At 42.4% G+C, this 13,466-nt stretch overlaps 1 protein-coding gene across 1 annotated transcript in view; it reads left to right on the top strand.

Annotated features, from left to right (window-relative positions):
- The first annotated feature begins 218 nt into the window (after nt 1-218).
- DACH2 (dachshund family transcription factor 2) overlaps nt 219-13,466 on the top strand; it is a 286,703-nt gene continuing 273,455 nt past the window's right edge. Inside the window, exon 1 of the mRNA XM_063313700.1 lies at nt 219-908. Within this exon, the coding sequence (XP_063169770.1) occupies nt 349-908 (560 nt within the window). The 5' untranslated portion in view covers nt 219-348. The remainder of the gene's footprint in view (nt 909-13,466) is intronic.

The following is a 13,466-nucleotide window of genomic DNA, read 5'->3' as shown; positions in this document are numbered from 1 at the left end:
GGGCGGGCGGACGGGGCAGGGGCGGACCCCCCCACCCCTCGGCACCCCTGCCGAGCGGAGCCGAGCCGCGGCCGGCGCGCCGTCGGGCGCGGGGCGCGGGCGGGGGCGCGGGCGGCGCCGGGGCGGGCCCTGCGTTCCGCGCTCCCCGGGGAAGGGGGCGGCGCCTGGGCGCGGGCGGGTCCGGGGCGGGCGAGGGGCGTCCCCCGCCTTCCTGCGCTCGCCGGCTGGCTTCGCCGCCTTTCCTCGCGGAGCGCAAACAGTTTGGAGGAAAAAGTGGAGCCGGCCGGGTTGGATGCTGCCGCCGCCGCCGCCGCCGCCGAGCCGGGCGCCCGGGGCGGAGTAGAGAGCATGGCCGTGTCTTCTCCCCCGAGCATTCCGGCAACTTCCAACAGCGGCAGCGGCGGCGGCGGCGGAGGTGGAGGCGGCGGGGGCGGCGGCGGCACCGGGGGCGGCGGCACCGGGGGCGGCGGGGGCGGCTTGTTCCGGGCGGACCCGCTCTATTCCTCCAGCCCGTCCGAGTCTCCCCGGCTGGCCAGCAGCCTCATCCACGGCTTCATCTCCAGCGCGGCGCCCGCGGGCGGCGGCGGCGGCGCGGCGGCGGGGGCCGGCGGGGGCAACGAATGCAAGATGGTCGACCTGCACGGGGTGAAGGTGGCCTCCTTCGTGGTGGAAGGGCAGGAGCTGATCTGCCTGCCGCAGGTCTTCGACCTCTTCCTGAAGCACTTGGTCGGCGGGCTGCACACGGTCTACACCAAGCTCAAGCGGCTGGACATCGCGCCCGTGGTGTGCACCGTGGAGCAAGTGCGCATCCTGCGCGGGTTGGGGGCCATCCAGCCGGGCGTCAACCGCTGCAAGCTCATCACGCGGAAGGACTTCGAAACTTTGTACAGCGACTGCACCAACGCCAGGTGAGCGCGGGAGGGGGGTTGTTGGATCGCTCCTCCGGGGAAGGGAGGCGAGCCCAGTCACGAAGGGGGGAGAGGAAGTAGCCCCTTCGGACGCCGGGAGCAGAGGGACCCCCCCCCCCTCACTGGCGAGAGGCTTGGCTTGGTGCGTGTTAAAGAGGCTGTAGGCGTCGGGTGCTTAACGTGGGAATGCCAGAGATCGGGCTTAGCTGGATGGGCTGGACGGGTTTCTAAAGGCAAATCGGTGCTTTGTGACCCCCCCCCCCCAGCCCTACTTATGATTAGGAACAAGTCCCGTGAGTGGCTCTTGGGTTTAAAAAGTGAGTTAAAAAAGCGAAGGAGGGTACGGACGAGGGTGGGCAAGGAACTGGATCTCCCTCTGGCACCTGGGACCTTTTTTAGAAGCCAGAGTGAGTCTGGGAAGGAGGGTTTCTGGGGAGGGTGTTGGGTGCCTGGCATGGTGGGCAAGTTGCAAACAGGGATGCTTTCAACCTGCCCGCCTGCCTGCCTGCCTGGGTTGGGGTGTTCATTCAGAGGAAAAGAAGATGCTCCTCTGGGATGTCCAGGTCTCCAAAGGGCTTTGTCTGGGGCTGTGAAATTTGAACCCCTGGCCCAAGCCTTTGCTGCTGAAAATTAGGGGCCTTGGGAAGGCAAAGGGACTGGGTCAAGTGAGGTGAGGAGAGTGATCCAACTTTGGGGCAAGGTTCTGGGAAATCAGACCTGCCCCACCATAAAAGCGGAAGCTTCTTTGAGATGGCGACCTAAACTGGGTTGTAAAAGTAACTTATTCTGAGGAACAAGGCTTGTTGCAAGCCATGGGATTTGGCCACGGTGATCTCTGCCACTTATTAAAAACCCATGCAGATGATGGAGCTAAGCTTTAAAAATAGGGTGCATTTGGTTTCAGGGGTGTCCCAAGACATACTCCTTTGCGCTGTTGCCTGCAAGCGAGTGGGAGCGGGCACAGACTTTGGGACTTAAGGCCACAATATGCTTTAAAATAAATTCCAGTTTTTAAAGATGCCTCTGGGTAATTAATCTTAGCTTGGGAAAAATGGGAATCTCCTTTGGAGCAGGAAGAAGAATCCTGAACAGAATATGATCTTCATTAGGATACTGAGTTCCCATATCCAGTTCACAGTTAGGATGTTTAAATTAATCTTCCTTGAAAGTTGCACCCTTTGCAAGGGGGTGGACTGTTGAGTAGGGAAGTGATTTGAAAAGAAGAAAGGGACTCCACATGGATAATCAGCAGACTGCGTTTAACAGAAGCATCCTAAACATTTCTACCCAGAAACAAATTCTAGTGTGTTAGCAAGGATGGTCTTGAAGAAGTGAAAGGTTGAGGACTGTTTCTGTTTACTTCCTCTGCTTTCTCTGAATTCTGTGTATTGTATCTGCTCTAATAGAAAACTTGCTTGGGATAGAAACTGCTTAAAAGCTGACTGGTATCCTTGAGTTTACATTTATGGGGGTTGGGATAATAGCCTGCTGAACATCTTAGTGGTCATCGATCCAAAGAGTCCCAGATGCTTTGCTGGGATCACATGTGGCTTTAAACTGGCCAGCAAAACAAATTGGGGTTCAATTTGAGGCTGCTGCTACCACGCATAAGCGAAAGATCCAGACAAGGTTTATATAGACCGCCATCTGCTCTCCCCAGCCCTGGACCATAAACCCCAGAAGTGGGATGAACTTCTCCTGGATGCTGGTTCCCCAGAGGGAAATTGTGGTTGAATGAGATTATGCAAAGCAGGCAAAAAAGTGTGGCCCAACTTTTTTAAAGAAAGGTGATAATATAGTAATATGGGAAAGAAGTTTTTTTTTAAAAAAAATTCCTGATAGTAAAAACCTTTGTAAGGTTCATGTGAGATTAGCAAGCCTGTCAGCTCAGAGGAGAGACCGAATGCAAGCAGGAAAGTGTGCTTTTAAAGGCATAGAAAGAAGTAGGATTAACTCAAGGTTTTCACAATCGTTTTTGTGATCGTTAATATAAATGAAAGGCTATATTTCTTCCATAAGACATCAAAAGCATGTATGGTCTTCATGATTCATTGTGAGATGACCCCCACCCGCCATTTCATTGTGAAACTTTAAAACTCCACATTTCCTTAAATTGCTTTTGGTTGGAATTACAATTTGCAGTGCAGAAAGAGGATGTCACATTGCAGATTACCTGAAAACATTGATAGGAGAGCATCAGGAGATGTGTGAGTTCAGACTGGAGGAGCATTTACAAACTGTTCCTTAGTAAAGTAAATTAAAGGAACATTCTCAAAAGCGTTATTTGCCTGGCCAACTCCTTCTGAGCTATTAAAGTAGTTACAATCAGAAGGTGGCTCATAGCTTCTCCAAATGGAATGGTGTTTTTCTAATCTCATCCTGTAAATAACCTATAAAACAGTGCACAGAAAAGTTTTCTGCATATTGTAAACATACAAAAATATTCAAAGTGGAAAGTTTTCCATAGGAATGAGGTTGGGGAGGAAAAAGCCCAATTCTGATGGAAATGACCTTAAAAACTGTCTTAATTTTTAAGAAACTAAGCTGCCACATAGCTGGTTTTCTTGTTAATGTGTTCATTGAGATCCTAGAATAGGAGACTTGCTGGCTTTTCTGTTTCCATTCCATCATTGTTTATTTTTTTTTAAAAAAAACAATTCTCCATTATCTTTTCTTGTTTTTGTTTAGTTTAAAAGGGACACACCGAGCGGTTGGGTTGAGCAGAAAGGCAAATCTCATACAACTTTTTCTCTCCAGTTGAAGTTTCTCGGGGCACACATGGTCCTCCTTAGAACGTGTTGCCTGTACCGAGGCCTGATGTTTTACACAGAGTGCAACTGCAACATCTGCCTTACCACTTGCTGAGGTTGTGCCCCCACCCTTTAGAAAGCTAAAAAAGCCCACATCTTTCTTTGATCACCACATGTTGAGTTGGCTACAGGTAAAGTTTTAGACTGGCTTACTCTCATTTTTTGGTGTCTTGGGTGCGATTTTGACTTTAGTGTCACTAATTCTTCCTGCGCTTTTAGATTTCTTGCAGTCGAACTGCTTTCTACTTTAAGGTCGCTAGCATGCAAGCGTCGCTTGGTATTCAAATGAGATGGGAACAGATGGCTAAGGCGTGTCCTTCATTTCAGATAGGGGTATCATGTCTTTAGCTATTGCTTGCTCTGTGAAGTTGCTGTCTTTAAACCATGTCAAGTTAAAATGATGTGGGCGGGTTGGATCGAGTGTGTAATAGGCTCTTAACCTTCCATCTCCTATTTTAAACCAGATTGAAACAGAGGTGGCTACCTCCCAAAGCCACTTGTAACTAGAGAGGCAAGAGATATATTAGTTCAAGGGCAATGAAATCAAAGAAAAAGCAAGTCTTTGTGCCCAAGCTACAGGCCATCTCTCAAAAGGAGTTCGTTAGATCCAGTTGGGAGTCTGTTAAAATAGCCTGGCAAAAGAATGAATTGTGTATCATTTCATCACAGCCAATGAAACTTGCAGAACTCTTAATTAAAGTCTGGACTGGTGTTCTGTGCAGCAGGTCCTACTAACAGGATGCAATGTGTTTAGTAAAATATTACAGCATTGTGTGCAAAGAGACTTAGGGCTGGCAGAAGCTTTATAAAAGCCAGCCAGGAGGTGGTATGAAATTTTAATTGGGGAGCAACTGCAGGCAATGCCCAGATCGATAGAAATCATGAAAGAGAGCACATTTTTAACAGAACTAGATGCCTAATTAAAACCAGAAAGCTTTAAAAAAGCAAGTGAGAAAAGACATGGTTTGGCTGTTCCTTATTTGGTGATCCTGTATACATCCCCTTGGAAATTAATCCCATTAACATAGTCGGACTTCCTTCTAATTGTACTGTTGTTAATCGTAGCACTTGTTATCCATCAGTTCCTACAATTGAATTTGTGGCTCTTCTTTCTTGAAAAAAGATCCTGTTACTTTGCCTTCATGCTTTGGTGATGAAGGACATGAAACAACCTTCTCTTTGGGAAATGACAAACAGCTGTCCTTTGATTACAATAAAAACTGTGTGATATTTATCTTGGGTTTTCACATGACTGACAGCTGAACTGTTTCTATACATTGCAACTTGAAACAGGACTCTGTATAGAAACTGGGTTGCAGACTTGTGAAATAATATAAAACGCCTGGGTCATCTGCTGTGCAATTCTCTCTTACTTATGTCAACATTTCTTAATTAATCTTATGTGTATGACTTTGAATCTGACAGTGTCTTCTGACATGGTAACCCAACAATAGTTCAGCTTCTGCACCTGGAATGTGAAATTGTCAAGAGACTTTGGATGCCTTTGTGCGGCTGGAATGCGACTTTGCATTGTCCCCTGAATGTCATTTGACCATTATAATCTACGTTCTTCTTCCTTCTGCTCTTCCTCCTCTTCTTCCTCGTCCGGAAATACAGAATTTTAAAAAATGCAATGCTTTCTAAGTTGCTACCTTTGTAGTATGGCAGCCTCTTTAAGCAATAGTATTTTCTGCTAAGTTGAGAGCATCACTGGCTTCCTGAATTTTTCATCTGAACCCTAGCCAGGAATTTGGGGTAACAAGGAATATGGCTCTTTTGCTGAAATCTAAACTGTTTTCCATGGCAGTCCCTTTGTCAACTCCATGTGTTTTAGTTTTGGGAAGAGTTACCATTTCAGTAAATCTCCTTATTCACTATTAGATATGTGTGTCCATTGATGACTCTCTTGGGAATTCTAATAATAGCTTTATACATGTATTTTATAGATTGCTGTGGAAATCCAGGCAAGTAACATTAATTCTAGCCTCTTTATCTCTAAAGATCCTAAGGATAATGTTAGGCATATAACTAAAAAGTATTTAACGGCTGGAGTCCTATATCTCCGTGCCTGGAAGCAAGCCCATTGATTTGACTTCTGAATACAGTTGCTTAGGACAAAGCAACTAAGAAAGTCTTACTTTAAATCCGGGTGTTTGAATCAAAACATTTGTAAACTGTGTCTCTGAAATAAACTCTGCCATTTCAAGCATGCATACTTACGGAAATCAGGAATCTCAAGCAAGTTTTAAAAGGTCTTCAGAAAACAGGAAGTTAATAAATGAGCTACTGGAGTTTTAATGCTTTTTAAAATTTATTTAAAACTTAATCTGTTCTGCAATAAAAAAGGTGTATGCTTTAAAACAAAAGCAACCAACCAACACTGTATTTGGGCCTTACATTTGTGGCTTAATTCTTTCTGGTTGTAGCATCTGTTTAAACCTTGGAGTTGCTGTATTATATTCAGACAATCCAAAAGTTACAGTCTTTGTCACATCACAGATTTGAATGCCCATAATAACCTTCACATAAACAACACCATTTTTGGATGTCAGTTGTTAGCATGGATTCAGATTGGTCCAGAGCGGCTAGTCAAAGAGTTGACAGATGTGCTTGATATTTTAAAAAGAGAAATATTTATTAACTTGCCAGCTTGTAGGCGGGTGGGAATGTTGAAGTGACCTGTTTACTGATGTGCAGTTTGGTAGCAAGAAGTGTGAGCTTTAAAATCTTGGGCTTGACTCTAGGCTTGATCCAGCTGCACCTTTTGTAGCTTTTGACAAGCACTTGTCTCTCACTTTTCACCTCTTGTCTGCAGAATGGGTAGAGTAACAATCAGTATATAACCGTGCTTTCCTTTAATTGTGAGCGAAAAGTACAGGAGGGTGGTTCATAAAATACACAGAACATCTTTCCATGACAGTATAAGAAGTAAGCCCACTGAACGAAGACAAGCTCTAGTAAATTCTATTGATTAAAAAGACATTGACCTGGTTCATATTTTGAGCAATCCATATCTGTTTACTTAGTCTTATTAAAACAAGTACAGTTGACTGGTTTCCAACAATGCACCAGATCGTGAACCCTCGTCTGCAACCAGAGTGACTAGTTTCCCATGATACGTTAAAGCAAACAAATTTGCTAGTGCAAATACGTGGTCTGCAAAAGTTCTGGAGGTGCTCCGTAACATTTTGCAAATGGGTGATACGGCAGCATTTTTGTGGGAAGTGAAGTACTTTATAGAACTTTAGAGAATTTGGGTGTGGGTATGTAAGAATAGTTAATTCTCTTGTGAGTTCCGTTATGGCAAAACCTATTGTGACAGACTGTGATTTTTATCTCTCTGTTCCTGATTACCCAGGAATTCTGGTTTCTCCCAGAACACAGAGTAGTGTTTGTGCATTTCCGTGACACATTTTAACATGGTATATAGACACTTTGCTCACAATGCCGCCATGGTCTCCCCCAACCTGCTGTCCTGAACACTCTCCAACCTATTCTTTGCTCCTTGAGCTGAGACCAAATACTTAGATCTGGAGGATATTCTTGCTGTATATTCAAAAAGTGTTTGGAAGCGTTTTCTTCTCCTCTTGATGCCAGTCCTCCTCTAATGCTGCCTCAGCGTGCTGAAGAAGACTTCAACGCTGCCTGACCAGAGCGTGCGCACTTCTAAACTCATTGGCTCCGGCGAGACGAAATAACACAATGAGCCTGTTTGTGGGACTGCATGTAAATTATGTGTCGATTTATCTCTTTTCTTTCTTTCTTTTTTTTTCATTTGAATTGATCTTGCATTAATTTTGCCAAGCGCCTCTGTGAGGCTGCAGATGTTGCTCCGCATTTAATAAATCAATGAGACAGATCTGAATGAATCACCTCAGATGGATTCTCTGCTCGGTTTGATGTCTAGATGTTATTCTTAGCTTGTTATCATGACAGATGCATTCATGTTCTCGTACACGGCTTGGCAGTGTCACAGAGATTGAAGTTTTTAAAGTAGCCGTCCCCTCTTGTCTTTTTCCGTTCTTTCTCTCTCTCCAGGTTTTCTAAAGGGGAGGGGGGAAGAAAAGAAATTATTTCTCCAAAACCAAAATTATATTTTTTGGGAAGAGAGAGGAGATCAGAAAGTCGTCATCAGATGTCAGATTTAGTGGACGTTAACTTCCTTCATAGCCTGTTCAACCTGGAATTGTATTCTGATTCATTATCCCACCCCAATGGAATATATCAGTATATCTATATCAATATATTAAACTAAATAAAGCTCAAGGCCTTTTAATAGCGTAACCGTTTCTTCAACATTAATATTTCATTTCCCTGCTCCACCAAAAATAAACCAACATCCAAATTCAGTAAAATAGTATGTATGTCATTTCAGATGATGCAGGATTTATTGTGGGAATGGAGGCATGTCTTGCTTGGGAAGATATAAATTTATCTGGACTCAGTGTTTCTCTTTTGCTTTGTAACAAATACATATTTGTTAAAATAAAAACACACCATAATCACACATGAGAACATGGACCAAAAGTTGCTGAACGGCCACTTCAGGATAACTTTTCTATTACTGAAGTGGCACTTAGGATCATAGTAACTTAACCTTTTTTTCTTTTAAATAAAGCGTGTTGTTTTAAATTTGAGGCATGTTCACATTTAAACAAAATACCTTGTTTATTACAGTGTGATGTCAGTTTACTGTATAACATTCATTACTGTTATTATAGCAAAATTTTAATGGCCTCCCTGGATGTTTTTTCCCTGCATGGTCCTGAAGAAGATAATTAAGGTGGGATCCATTTCTGTCGATAGTGAGGGTTGGGATGTGAGCCAAATGGAATTAAATACTTTGAAATTCCATGGGCTTAAATGGGAAATAATGAATATTCAAGAAGGGTATAGCGATATCTTATATTTGGCTGGTTATACCCTTAATTTTCATTGGTACACCTAGCAGAACAAGCTTCTCTGTGTTTACTTGGAAGCAAGTAACTAAGTTCTATACTTGATCTTAGCCAAAAGGCCGAGAAGTCACTTGCACACAATAGGTCGTCGAAATGGCTGGCCAAGAATAAACTGTCAGATAGAAAAATACCTGACAATGGGTCTGACTCAATACCATAGGATAGCTCTTACTAGAGCAAGATTTGAGCAACTAGATTCTATGGTCAAATACGGACAATTCCACCAAGTGCCTTACCTTGAGAGGACATGTGTTTGTGGAGCACCCAAAGTAGAAGACATTGCACATGTCCTATTTAACTGCCAACTAAATGCCCCAGCAAGGGCTCAGTACCTTCAGACATTAACAGAACCACATATTGGGACCATAACAAAAGACTATGTTACTTCCTCCAGGGCACGAATACATATGTGGTCAATAGAACTGTTAAGTTTATAGTTAGGGCTGTCCAACTGAGAACACAATTTATAGAATGCATTGGGGTGGCATGTAAAGGTGATGACTTCATTTAAACTCACATTGTTTCTATATTTTATTACTTGTTTTATTACATCTTGCATTTTTATCTTGCAATTTTATCTCTATTTTACCCTACTGTATTTTATTGTATTTTATCTCACCATAGTATATTTTAGTTAATTTTACTGTATTTTATCTGTTTTATGGTATTATATTTTATATTTTATATCTTATAGTGGCTGATGCCCAACTTTCTGATATGGTTATTTGACTAATCAATAAAGTCATTCATTCAAGTAACTAAGTTCAATAGGTTTTACTGCTAAGTAGGTATTCAGAGTTGTGGCTCTTGCTAGTTTTTTTAGATTTATATTCTGCCTGAGGTGGATCTGGTCAGTATCTTTTAATTGCTGGTGTTTACTCCAATTGTTCTCCACAAAAAAAAGCTTTTATGAAGTGAGCTGGGCTTAGGGAGAATGACCGGCCTCAATTCCAGTGAGCTTCCATGGCTGGAAGTACACTTTTACCATTTCTAGACAACCCTGTGACCCATTGGGTCATCCTTTGAGAGAAAGGTAGTGTAGTCGGCCACAACTTTGCGAATAAAACTGGTGTGAACATTGTGGAAATTTCAGTTCCACAGGTAATGGGTCCCAGAATTTTTTTTACACATTCTTTAAGTTAGCGGATTTTAGGTACCTTGATTCAAAAGCTGTTGCGGTATAATGCACTGTTCAGGCTAACTTGAGGGTACAAACAGACAAACAGATAAACGCAATGGGATTTTTAGTAGTGTATAGATACTACACTATAGACTAGTTGTTGTGTGAAGGGTGGTTATACTTCCTTCTAAGACATTCTGTTCTCTTTCTTCCCCAATATTCCTTCTTCCAGGACATTATTCTATTCCAGTATTCATCCCTGAACGAATTGCACAAACTCCAACTTGTTTGAAAAGTAGGGGAAAGGTATTTCATATTTACACTAATATTTGGTTTTCTTAGTAATCTCACAAAAACAAAACCCAAATGAATCATACATAAACAGCCAGAGAGACTCCGTGTTAAAACACTAATTTTATTAGGACCCTCAGAAGTCAGCCTCCTAGATTTCCTGGAATTATGGATTGGGCAAGATTAAAACTCTAGGAAAAGAATTTGGGGAAGAAGGAAAGATTATGCTTGGGGTTTAAATCATGCCTGTGCAGGTTATAGTTGTCGGCAGAGTATGGAAGATAAAGTTATGCGGACAATGCATGACCAGTTTTCACTTGTACCAAGGAATCTCCTGAACTTTTAGTAAACTAGCAAATCCTTGCTGACACTCCCCTCCTCCAGTTGCTGAAAATATAGATCTACTGGTCTTCATATAAGATCCAGTGGTCTTCATATAAACGTAATAGAAGGCAATATAAGATGGGGGTCCACTCCCTGATAGCCATAGTGCCACTAGATGGCACCCACTAACTTACATTAAAAAAAAAATGAAAGTGCCCCAGATTTCACAACCTAAACATTTTTCACCTAATGTCTCTGTGCACATGTACAGGATTTTAAATGTTTTATTTATTTTTATTTATTGCTCACATTTATATGGCCACCCATCTCACACAAGGCAACTCTGGGCAGTGTACATTCTTTAAATGTTTTAAAGAGACTAGTTTAAAAATATTTGAATGTTTGGTTTGGTTTGAATTGGATTGGATTGGATTCAAATGTTTTTCATTTTGGTGCGCAGGGTAGCAGAGAGTGGATACCGCCTATGAAGGTTGGTGGGCTCTGCATATTAGATATTATACTAGGTGGAAAGAAACTAGTATGTGCCCAATCGAATTGGATTATTTATGAATGGAAAAGGCCTCTGAATGCAGTGGCTTTTCTTCCCCAGCATCCTCTTTGAGAGATTTCCCTCTTTGCAGTCTGAATTAGAAATAGTTGATTCAGGAAACAAGAATTCCAAAGCTGCTGCTGCTGCTGCTGCTGCTGCTGCTGCTGCTGCTGCTGCTGCTGCTGCTGCTGCTGCTGCTGCTGCTCCTCCTCCTCCTCCTCCTCCTCCTCCTCCTCCTCCTCCTCCTCCTCCTCCTCCTCCTCCTCCTCCTCCTCCTCCTCCTCCTCTTCTTCTTCTTCTTCTTCTTCTTCTTCTTCTTCTTCTTCTTCTTCTTCTTCTTCTTCTTCTTCTTCTTCTTGTTATTAAAGACAAGTAAACATGACAAGTCTACTTTCAGTGGGATACACACACACACCAGTGTTTCTCAATCTTGGCAACCACAAGCTGTGTGGACTTCAACTCCCAGAATTCCCCAGCCAGGGGAATGAAGTTGCCAAGGTTGAGAAACACTGTTATAGATAATTAAGGCAGGAAAATCTTGTCCAATTTCTCCTGCTTTTTCTAGGAAGAGGACTGGATGCCTGTCTCGTCTGTGAAGAAGCAACGGTCTGCAACTACTCACCATTTTGATAATGATCAGCTTATCGGTGTGAGAATAATTCCCGGTTGGTCTTCACAGTGGCCAATTAAGTGCTCCTGAAGCTTATGAATATCACATGGTTGAGGGCCTCCTTTTCCTGCTTCCTAACATATTTTGGAATTACTGGTATCTTGGAGCAAGATATTCATTTTGCATACCTCTGTCCCAAGTCTGGATCAACCAGCCAATGGCCTTCTCTAGGGTACGCCATTCTCCTCTCCCCCAGCTTTTCCTGTTGCCTACCCCAGAAGATAGATAGAATTCTAGATCCACTGATGTAGTGAATAAGGAAGATGACCTTGACAGAAATATGCAAGGCCTATTTTGTAGGCAGAAGGGGCTGAAACGTTTTTTTTATAGCAACTTTATTAAATTTTAAAACAAAGAGATAAAATCTAACAAGCTAATAAAGAGAAAGCGAACAGAAGTCCAGGGGGGGGAAAAAAAGAACAGAAATAGAAGAAGGAGTAACTCCCGACTCCTTTTAAACTCTTACTCTAAGATTTCAACATAACATCAATTTTTTCTATTGTCAACTAATGTTAATCACCAAACCCCTATATCATAATTTAATTCTTTTCTGTTTCACGCAGAAAGTCCAAAAGGGGCTTCCAATTCGCCATAAAATTAGTCAGTGTCTTTAATCAAAGCTGTCAGTTTCGCCATCTCGGCCAACTCCATCCACTTCACCATTCTTCCATTGTAGGTAATACCGAGCCTTTCCACCCTTGAGCGTATAAAAGTCTCACTGTGGTTATCATATATAAAAACAAAGTTCCAATGATTTTTCCAATTGTTTATCCATCAATCCTGTAAGAAATGTCTCTGGTTTCGATTGTATATTAATCTTTAAAATCTTCTGGATTAATATATGTATTTGAGTCCAAATTTTTTTAGCTTTTTTACTATTTGAGTCCAAGTTTTTTTTAGCTTTTTTACGGCAGCTGAAACATTTTTGAAGTCCTGAGAAATGAGACACTATATTGAAGCAGCTCAGACAGTCACCTCCCTGATTCACTGGAGTATAGAAGGCGGAGGCACTGCACAATTAGACTTGCAAGCTTCTGTTATTATAGCCCCTCTCAAGAAAGTTAGTTTTAGCTTTCCTGTGAAGTTGGCTTCCTGGTCTGGTTTACCTAGTGGGGCTGACAACTGAGCATGTTTGTTCCTCACTGGACTGTTTCTTGGTATCCCCATCTTTGGCTTCTTAATGATTCTGCAATCCTTGGAAATTTTCTAAGATCGCTGATTCCTATTTCCTCTGCGTTGACATGGACATTTGCAATGGAAGGGAAGGGCAAATAATAAGATGCATTAATGCTCTGCCATCTCGCTTGGGGCGGGAAGGGGAGTAGTCATTCTTGGGAATGGCTGGCGCCCTAAAATGGCCCTCACGTACACACGAACTGAATTAGAACTTTCACTGCCCTCTGGATTTTATTTTACATTTATATCTTGTATTTATATTTTATGTATTATTTATGGTTTTATTGTATTTTAAATCTTTTACCTTTATTGTAAACTGCCCAGAATCGCTCCTCTGGGGGGAGATGGGCGGTGGCGAAATTTGATGAATGAATGAATGAATAAATAAATAAGATCTGCATGAAGATGTTATCATACAAATGTTGCAAATGACGCACTTGCATCAGATGTCAAGATACAAATACATAATGGCAGCATTTAGGAAACGACATCACCGCATGCATCATTTTGACATCATCATAGCTGACTTAGTGAAATGTGTCAACTAGATTCTTTTGAATATGTGAGGTTCTATAGTTAAAAAACACATTTGCAATTATTCTGAATGCGTATCCAGGTAATATACAGATTAGCTATATTTGTTTTTCTTATTTCATGCC

Source organism: Candoia aspera, chromosome 12, assembly GCF_035149785.1.
Source record: "Candoia aspera isolate rCanAsp1 chromosome 12, rCanAsp1.hap2, whole genome shotgun sequence".
Lineage (NCBI taxonomy): Eukaryota > Metazoa > Chordata > Lepidosauria > Squamata > Boidae > Candoia > Candoia aspera.
The sequence above is the reverse complement of the archived record's forward strand: the minus strand, read 5'-3'. Positions and strand labels throughout refer to the sequence as shown.